The sequence below is a fragment of the Amaranthus tricolor genome, chromosome 11, assembly GCF_026212465.1.
Source record: "Amaranthus tricolor cultivar Red isolate AtriRed21 chromosome 11, ASM2621246v1, whole genome shotgun sequence".
NCBI lineage: Eukaryota > Viridiplantae > Streptophyta > Magnoliopsida > Caryophyllales > Amaranthaceae > Amaranthus > Amaranthus tricolor.
The window spans coordinates 11,459,628-11,469,587 of NC_080057.1; the positions used below are offsets into that span (position 1 = coordinate 11,459,628).

At 35.7% G+C, this 9,960-nt stretch overlaps 1 protein-coding gene across 1 annotated transcript; it reads left to right on the top strand.

Annotated features, from left to right (window-relative positions):
- The first annotated feature begins 866 nt into the window (after window positions 1-866).
- Window positions 867-9,164, top strand: LOC130826945 (ATP-dependent zinc metalloprotease FTSH 10, mitochondrial-like). Its single transcript, XM_057692583.1, has 8 exons — window positions 867-1,225; window positions 1,340-1,571; window positions 1,673-1,744; window positions 4,792-4,931; window positions 6,168-6,632; window positions 6,795-7,562; window positions 7,644-7,871; window positions 8,532-9,164. Exons 1-8 carry the CDS (start codon window positions 1,175-1,177, stop codon window positions 9,006-9,008), a joined length of 2,433 nt encoding a protein of 810 aa, XP_057548566.1. The 5' UTR covers window positions 867-1,174; the 3' UTR covers window positions 9,009-9,164.
- The last annotated feature ends 796 nt before the right edge of the window (window positions 9,165-9,960 follow it).

Below are 9,960 nucleotides of genomic sequence, written 5' to 3' on the forward strand. Positions count from 1 at the left end.
ATCTATTACGTCCTTGTTTCTCTTTAACAACAGTCAACTTCTTGGTAGAATCATCGTTCTTCTTAAACTTCTTAGCAATTGAGTTTTTCGACGATCCTTTCTTTTTTGAAATGACAGTTAGAGGCAACTCCTCCTCATGACCCTTTTTGGAAGACTTCACCATTGTTAGAAGAAATCAACAAGAACCTACAAAACCGCGAAAAAATGAACCCTAAAAAACATCTAAAACAGAGATAAACGCAAAACACGAATAAAAAGAAAACAAAATGAACATACATAAACCATGGAAAAAAACAAAATGCGAAAAATCAACAGATAAAAATCTACAAAAAAACGAAGACGATTACATATAACATAATCTTGAAAAGAAAATCAACATGCAAAACATAAAAAAAAAAAAAAAAAGAAAATCAACAAGAAGATTACCAATTCACCAAGATAAAGAAAACGAAAGTTGGAGGAGAGAATATGGAAAGTTTTAAGAAGGGAAGTTACAAAGAGGAAAAGAACTGATACACATAAGGAAAGAAATAATCAACTTACTGAATAGTCATATCAATCAATTTGAAAATTTGATTAAAAAATAAAAAAAGGAAAAATGGAGGAAAGTGTGAACAGTACACGCGCATGAAATGGGTCGGCCCACACTTCGTCTTAGCTGATGGTCTCATCCAAGTTGTATATTCTTATTTTTTCTTTAGTTTGTATTAATTGGACTATTTAGCCCATATGTGTAATACGTCTTTCGAAAAGATCGTCTTTCATAACAATTTGTAATTAACAAAAACAAATCAAAAACAAAAGAAATGAAAGTGTGATTTTAGATGTAATAATGTGGTATTTTTTGGATGAGATTTTGTTTGTATATTTGATTCAAATATTTTCTTGAATAAATGAAAAAAGTAATGAAGTTGAATAATTTTTCCGCAGTTTCAACGGAAGAAAAGATAGAAGAATCAAAACCACTTTCTGTATGGTCGTCGGAATAAAACCCTATTCTTGTTTTTCAATTTCTCCATGGCTATGATTTCATGACATTTTAGGCCTTTCTGTTTTTATTCCTTCACCCATTGAAATCCCTTATTTGTTTTCTTGCATTCATATTCTTTCTTTAATTAAATAGATAGATCCATCAATTTCCTCTCTTTAGTTATTTCCTAAATATATAATAAAAATGATATTTTATAAAGTGGGTCGTTCGGTATCTCGTTTTTCTCGATCAAAGGTACTGACTTTTAGCTTATCTAATGGATTTTTTTAGAAATGTGCTACAATATTGTGGAATTTATAGTTTTTTATGGGATTGTAGTTTTGTTCTTGATTGTGGATTGTATTGCAGAATATCATCAATGGATGTTACAAGGGAAGATCAGCTTTTTTGGATGAGAGTTTATTGAGAGCTTCATATTTTAATTCCGCTGTAAAAGGGATTGATTCTAATTTAGGGTTTTTGAGGAATTATGTGGCTTCTGCTGGAGCCAAGAATAAAAAGTATATGTTTGACATGAGATATGTGTTTGCAAATCCTAGATTTTGTAGGTTTTTCTCCAGTGAAGCACCTAAGAAAAAGAGTAAGTGTATGATTGATTTTCGGGGGGAAGTTATCGGTTTTATTGTTGTTCTTTCTATTCTTTATAGTTTGGTTTTTTACTTTTGGATTACATGAATGTAGATTATGAGAACTTTTATCCCAAGAAGAAGAAGAAGATCCCCAAATCTGAGGAGCAGAAATCCGAGTCGAAAGGTATATGATTTTCTTTTTAGTTTTGCTAATAGGGTTATCTGGGTGATTTGTTGGGATTTAGGATAGCTAAAGTGCTTTATTTAGGGATATTACCACTTTGCAATATAAAAGATAGCTTTGAGTTCAGTTTAGATTACTGTGGGCTGACTCAAATCAAGGGCTTTTCTTCATTATAGGAAGGGCCTGGAGATTTTTCTTCTTTTTTCAGAATTCTTTCCGATTTCTATGCATTTTACAGTCCCACCAGCAATTCTCTCAATTCCTAGCTTCCTTCCAACTCTTATTGGTTTGCGATTACTCCGTTTTTGCACATATCACAACTATCTTAAACGATTCTCTTTCAACTTTTCTTCAATATTTGCTACTATTAAACCATTTCTTATATCTTTGTTTCGAATTCCATTATTGAAGGTATGCCCACTTACCATTCACATTTTTGCTACTCATCTTCTTACTATGATCCTTTCTAGAAGTCCAACATTTTGATCCATAAAAGAGTGCTAATCTAATAGTCGTTCAATAAATCTTGTCCTTTAGCTTTAAGAGCACCTCCATCACATAATTTCTAGCATCCGCTCTCTATTTTTGCCACTCACACTTAATTCTTTGGGTCATATTTTGTTTGATGTGTCCAGTTCCCTAAAATATGGCCCCAAGATATTTGAAGCATTCACTTTGAGTGATTTCTTTCTCCTCAAGCTTTATAGTGCCTCTGATTATCTCGTTTGTACTAAAATTATGCTCCATGAACCCAGTCTTACTCCGACTTAATTTGAGATCTCATGACTCCAACTATTGTCTACATTGTTTTATCTTAGCATTTACCCCCTCTCCGTTCTCATCTACCAAAACAATGTCATCAACAACAAAAGATGCACCAAGAAACGTCTCCTGGTGTTGATCAAATTATCTCATCTAGGATTGCTATAAAAAGAAAAGAAACAGGCTAAGTGAGCCTTGATAAAGGTCAATTGTGATGGGAAAATCCTTGTTACTACTTTGCTCTCCCTCTTTCTCACTCTCACTCTATATATATATATATATATATATATATATATATATATATATATATATATATATATATATATATATATATATATATATATATATATATATATATTTATATCAAGGATAATATAGTCAATCTTCTTGGCTATTCAAATGATGGAAGTTTTCATCTTTATCCAAGTAGCCGTTGCATCTGAAATCATCTTCCTAACAGTTTTTTTTTAACAATTTTCTTGGCAAAAATTTAGCATTATCCACTTTTAATTTTTAATGTTTGATTCCACATTCTTTGGCTTTCTTTACCTTTGGGCTTGCTTGAAGGCGAACATATAGGATAAGGAGTTTATGTTGGGTGGATACACTCTCAAGGAATAACTTTACATTTTAGACAACTACCTTTATCTATCATCCTTGTAAAAATATAGTCAATTTAGGTTGCGGTTACTAACAAATTATATTAGAGTGAAAAATTCAAAATGTATTCTCTTATGTTTCTAGTTTCATAGCCAAAACCTCCATAATTGATTTTGGTTCATGATCATGGAATATGACTGAGCCATTTGTCATTAACTTACCGCTCACTCTTCTCCTTTATCTGGGTTTGGGACTAGCAATAAGCAACAAACATTAACAGTAGGAGTTAGGATTAAGCATTGATACCAAAAAAGACGATAAGCTTTTCTACAAGTTTCCATATCCTTGGAAAATATAGTTGCATCTTGGTATTTTTTATATTTTGTCACTTGTCATTATAAATGTCAAAAGTTGATATTATGATCGTAGAACTTATTGATAGTGTCCTTGAACTTTGTATCGTGTGATAGTTTTATTGTAAGCTTCGAAATGGATACCTTTGTATACTTGAGCTATGTAAATCAGGTTGTATTTATATATTAGGTTCTCTAACCTTTTGATTTGCAAAGTTTACTTTCATCTTAGGTTTAACATACGTCTTTGTATTTCATTTGGTTTAGAGAAGGAAAACCAGTGTTACCTATTCCATGGTGGTTGTGTTCTAAAGAGTAATCATGTTTTGAAATGCATGTATTGTTTGAACTGTGTAACATGCACTTGAGATTATTGGCTAACTATGATATGCTAAATTGAAAGAACTATGGAATGAATGCAACAACTACGATTAGCCGTATGCTTGATTGACTAAGGGGATGCAAACATATATGTACTTCCTATGTGTTTTAATGTTGGATACACTTTTTGTTATCATTATATCCAATGCACATTTTTGGCTCTTAATAATAGATGAACTTCTTGATTTACTAAGCAGATGATTCTTCAAGTAAAAGCAAAGGAAGCAAGAGATAGTAGGTTTACATGTTAGTTTATTTTTCCAATCCTATAAATTGTAGGATTCATTGTATCAATTAGAAAAGGTTTTGCAAACTAGGGTTTCTAATTCTCTTAGAACTATCTAAATTAGATTAGGAAATTAATTTTTTTGAACCCTATTAGGTGTAGAAACATGTTTAGAAATAGCAGCTTAAGTGTTACAGTTATATGTTTTTTTATAGTTAAAGTAGGAGATTTCTAGTGGGGTTCTTTTAATCGTTAGACACCCTTTTAGTTGAGACTTGAGAGTTGTGAGATAGTCATTACCTTCAATTAAGCCTTGAAATATCAGGTTTTGTGTTATTCAATTAAGTGAGTTTTTCATCCCACTTTTGAAATCTTAAGAGAGATTCTTCTATTATTCGATTTGTCTCTTCTGTTGAATATTGTCTATTTTTGGCTAGTTCACGCTTAAAAATGCAAGGTCAAACTATAACAACTAATATCATATATGCATTGAACATTAATTAAGACTTAACTCCTTGTATTGACTTAACATTGATAAGGTTTACATTGAGGAGAGGAAGGGGAGGTCGTGGTTGAACTAGTTGAGAGCTAGGTGAAACTTACTACTTAGAAATTTATGCTTTAGGACATGAATTTGTTGATAAAATTGGAGCTTTTTTTAAACAGGAAATATGTGACACGTACTAATTAATGCCTTTATAACCTCTACCATTTCATCAATTCAGAGGAATCAAACACAAATACCGAAGATCAAGGAAATTTTCAAGAAACCTTAATGAAGCAGTTCCAAAGTATACTCACTCCCCTCCTAACGATCGGACTTTTGCTTTCAACATTTTCCTTTAGTCCTCGTGAGGAGCAGCAGGTGAGAATTTTCGATTGAGTTTGTGTTTACAATTTATATTTGACAAATGATCATGTTGCAGTGATATACTTTCTCTCTGTTTGTTTGGATCTTCAAATGATTTTGTTGTACAAACTTTTAATGTGAGAGTTACGTTTTAGGATTATGAATTGAAATGCATCTAGCTAAGTGCCCTTGTTGGTTCATGGAGGATAAATAAAGTACTCAAGAATGATAAATGAGGGCAAAGAACTCTAGGAAAGGTTTTTTTGTTTTTGGTTTGGCTTACTGCTCTCCTTCATATGTTGATTGGGACATCATAATAGTATGGAATCACCATAGTTCCTTCTACTGTGCTTTGATAACTTTCTCGGCCCCAATGCTTACTCATCAATTTTGACCCATGATGGTTGAATTTGTTCACCAGTGAAGAATGTGTCATCTCTCTCCCTTTTGTTATGAGTTGTTAAGCTGTAATCTCTGTGTGTGTGTGCGGGGTGAGGATTGTGCAGGTAGCTGGTGGATATGGAGATGGAGAACTAGAAAAGCTGAGTTATTGGAGAGGCTATGGTTTCTAAAGTCAGTGATTTTTAGTATTATTGTCTTGGATTAATGAAGTCCTGAAGCTAACCGCTGGTGTTTAATTGAGTGTGCTTTTAGGAAAATAATGATAGCACATAAGCACTTGTATTAACTATTAAGTGGTCTTGGTTATGCTAGGTGGTTGGTTGGCTAGTCAGGTTGTAATATTTGAGTGGTAATATGATAGATTAGCAGCAATGGAAAACTAGTTGAAGTGTGACGAGTGGTGATAAATCAATTTGATTTCCGCTGATTTGTTTCACTGACAGCCTTTAATACCTTCTAGTTTCTTTATCCTTCAAAAGGAATTTGAAATCCTTTGGAATGGGGGAAGTCATGAAACCTCAATTACCCAAACTAGAAAGGGGAAAGGGAAGTGCTGAAGTGGTGAACCACATGTGATTACTGGGATAAGGGTGTTTCTTTCTTTTTTTTCTGATTCCTGTGAACCAAGTGGTCTCTATATTGAACATCTTCATGTTCATCTTGCAAGGCAAGGTCAACTATATCCTCTTGGTCTCTATATGAAAAATGATTATGTTATTGCTTGATTTGTGTTTTAATTTGCTTAATGTATAGACTGGGACACTGGATGATTGAAACTGTCTTTCTAATTCTTTCAACCTGTTTAGCATGTAGTTTTGCCTTTCACTTTTGTGTGATTGCTCCTTGCAGATTAGTTTCCAAGAATTCAAAAATAAGCTTCTAGAACCTGGTCTGGTTGATCATATTGTTGTTTCCAATAAATCAGTTGCTAAAGTTTATGTAAGGAGTTCACAACGGGATCAAACAAACAACGATGTCAGTAGTGCTCCTACGAGAGGGCGCTCAGGCCAGTACAAGTATTATTTTACAATTGGAAGTGTTGAATCCTTTGAAGAAAAGTTGGAGGAAGCGCAGGAAGCCTTGGGTATTGACCCCCATGATTATGTTCCTGTAACATATATGAATGAAATGGTGTGGTATCAGGAGTTAATGAGATTAGCTCCCGCACTTTTACTTCTCGGATCACTTTTATACTTGGGTAGGAAGATGCAAGGTGGCCTAGGTGTTGGTGGCCCAGGTGGAAAAGGAGCTCGAGGAATTTTCAACATTGGAAAAGCCCATATCACAAAAGTGGATAAGAATGCAAAGAGCAAGGTCAGATATATTTATTCAAATTTGTATATTTTATTAACTGTATTCAGTTGCTACTTATTTTCATGATATATTTGCGCTGAGTGCTGTACACTTCCTCTTCTGCGAGTGTAATTTTTATTGTTGATCTGTTAAAACTGTTCATGATCATTTTCTTATTTTCAGGTGTACTTTAAAGACGTTGCTGGCTGTGATGAGGCAAAGCAAGAAATTATGGAGTTCGTACACTTCCTTAAGAATCCAAAGAAGTATGAAGAATTGGGTGCAAAAATTCCTAAAGGTGCTCTCTTAGTTGGTCCACCAGGGACTGGAAAAACACTCTTAGCTAAGGCAACTGCTGGGGAATCTGGTGTACCCTTCCTTTCTATATCAGGTTCAGATTTTATGGAGATGTTTGTTGGTGTTGGGCCATCCAGGGTGAGAAACCTTTTCCAGGAAGCAAGACAATGTGCTCCTAGCATTGTTTTCATTGATGAGATTGATGCCATTGGACGTGCAAGAGGACGTGGTGGATTTTCTGGTTCAAATGATGAGCGAGAAAGCACTCTCAATCAGCTGCTTGTTGAAATGGATGGTTTTGGAACTACCTCTGGAGTGGTGGTCCTTGCTGGCTCAAATAGGCCAGATATTCTGGATAAGGCTTTGTTGAGACCTGGTCGATTTGATCGCCAGATCACCATTGACAAGCCTGATATCAAAGGTCGTGAACAAATCTTTCAGATATATTTGAAAATGATCAAACTTGATCATGAGCCATCATACTACTCAGAGAGGCTTGCAGCACTCACTCCTGGGTTTGCTGGTGCCGACATAGCAAATGTTTGTAATGAAGCTGCGTTAATAGCTGCAAGGAATGAGGGGACAGTGGTTAATATGGAACATTTTGAAGCAGCCATAGATAGAGTTATTGGTGGCTTAGAGAAGAGAAACAAGGTAAAATTTTGCTGTCTTCTATGACGCACACTACCTTGCTTACTAAATAAGTGGTAGCGACTTTTCTTTCTTGTCATGCAGGTAATAAGCAAGTTGGAAAGACGAACTGTTGCTTATCATGAATCAGGTCATGCTGTTGCTGGATGGTTCCTCGAACATGCTGAACCACTATTGAAAGTCACAATTGTTCCTCGTGGCACAGCTGCTCTAGGATTTGCGCAGTATGTTCCAAATGAAAATCTTCTTATGACTAAAGAGCAGCTTTTTGACATGACTTGCATGACATTGGGTGGTCGAGCTGCTGAACAGGTAATTGCTTCTCTTTCCCTCATTCTAATGTCTTTCTTGGTTCCATGTAAGATGTATCATATTGGGACGACTTTTGTCTAAATCAACTTAATACCTTTGGTGACTTCCTCTCTGTGTTTTTTAAAGTTGAGACCATTACGGCAATAACTGATCTTGATGTATTATTAACCCTCATTCATGAGTAGGGGTGTCCAATGGGCCAAATACAAACCGGGCTGGGTTGGATAAGGGTCATTTAAACTTAATGTGGGCTTTAAATGGGCTGGGCTTTTAAAGCCCAACTCGACCCAGTCCAACCCATTTTGTTACTAAAAATTATTATAATCCCCATTGATCAATTTATAATAATTAAATTGTAGAAACCTTAGTAATTTCCATTGGCATTGTCATTTATAATAATTAAATGATCCATCAATTATGCTATTTACAAAAGCTTTATTGAGCCCTTTTATAGCCCGCTTCATTTCAGTTATAGCAAAGCCCATTTTTGCTCCAGTTCCTTTTCAACCCGACCCTTACATAACCCTACTAAAAACGGGCCGGATACAGGCTTTAAATGGACGTTTGGTTTGTTGAACACCCCTAGTTGTGAGGTTATGAGGAGACAACTATGCAATTGAGATTTGCGGAGTATTTGACATACTGGCGCTTATTTTGAAGGTTCTGATTGGTAAAATCTCAACTGGAGCTCAGAATGACCTGGAAAAGGTGACGAAAATGACATACGCCCAAGTTGCAGTATATGGGTTCAGTGACAAAGTGGGTCTCCTCTCATTTCCCCAAAGGGAGGATGGTTTTGAAATGACAAAGCCGTACAGCAACAAGACTGGTGCTATCATCGACGAAGAGGTAAGAGAGTGGGTTACCAAAGCATACAAGCATACTGTAGAATTGATCGAGGAACACAAGGAGCAGGTTGCTGAAATAGCGGAATTACTGCTTGAAAAAGAAGTCCTCCATCAAGAAGACTTGGTTCGAGTTCTTGGTGAGAGGCCTTTCAAATCAGCCGAGCTCACAAACTACGATAGATTCAAACAAGGTTTTCAAGAAAGTGAGAAGGGTGAGGCTTCTGAGAAACGGTCGTCAAAGGATGAGGTTGGTTCATCACCACTTATGCTGGATGTAGTCCCAACATAGTCATTTTGGGTAGTTTAGGGTCTGTCTTGTACATGGGTAAAAGTTTCTCTGTTCATTTAGTGAAATGTATAATGATTTTACTTTTATTTTTTGCATTTTACACTTTTGGATTAACCTTATTTTTTCAATGAGATTAAATTATGTTTGCTGATAGCATTTTACATTGTTCTGCTTGCTCGCGTCATGCCTTGTTGTTAGATAGGCAAAATTCCATGCACAAGAATTACGACTCGATTTCAATTGTTTTTGCTATAGATAAAGGTTTTCATGTTAAGAATATATTTCAAGTGTCTATTTGGTTATTGACACTAAACAATGTAATAGAAATAATTTGTAGTGTAATTTTCATAAAATGTAGTGTTATGAGCCATATCAGCTAGGCTCATGCGAGGACAACAACAACAACCCAAAGGCTAGCAAGGAATCAATGAACAACAACAACAAAAGCAACAAAAGTCATTTCAATGTTTCTGATTTTATGCATATAATGCCATTATCTACACATAATAATGGGCTCAATACAAACCAAAATAATAAAGAAGATCAGGAATTAATTATGGGAAAGCAAGAACAAAAGCTTGAGGCATCAAAGGAACAAAACAAACCAACAGCAACTCAAGAACAGGAGCAATCAGACCATCAGAAGCTCCTGACCAGGCCACCTTGGCGGGCCTGTCCAGACAAACCCTAAGCCCATGGGATGACGTGGAGGGCATAATTGGAATCTCCACACTAGGACCTAGCCATCATGGTCCAAGGGTCCCACGCATGATCATTGGAAGCTCATGGAAACTTGAGGCAAAGGTCACTCAGTCAACAAGGACAACAAGCTCAAGCAAACCACAGCTTCTGACCATTGAGCAGGCCACCTTGGCAAGCTCACCCAGGCGTGATCCGAACCCGTTGGATGACGTGGAGGGTAGTTTTGGAATCTCTGCACAAGGACCTAGCC

Bases quoted from the DNA above. Each gene is read 5' to 3' on its own strand.
- LOC130826945 (XM_057692583.1), top strand. From the start codon at position 1,175: ATGATATTTTATAAAGTGGGTCGTTCGGTATCTCGTTTTTCTCGATCA. The intron at 7,563-7,643 runs GTAAAATTTTGC...CTTGTCATGCAG, and splicing joins GCTTAGAGAAGAGAAACAAG to GTAATAAGCAAGTTGGAAAG. The intron at 7,872-8,531 runs GTAATTGCTTCT...CTTATTTTGAAG, and splicing joins GTGGTCGAGCTGCTGAACAG to GTTCTGATTGGTAAAATCTC.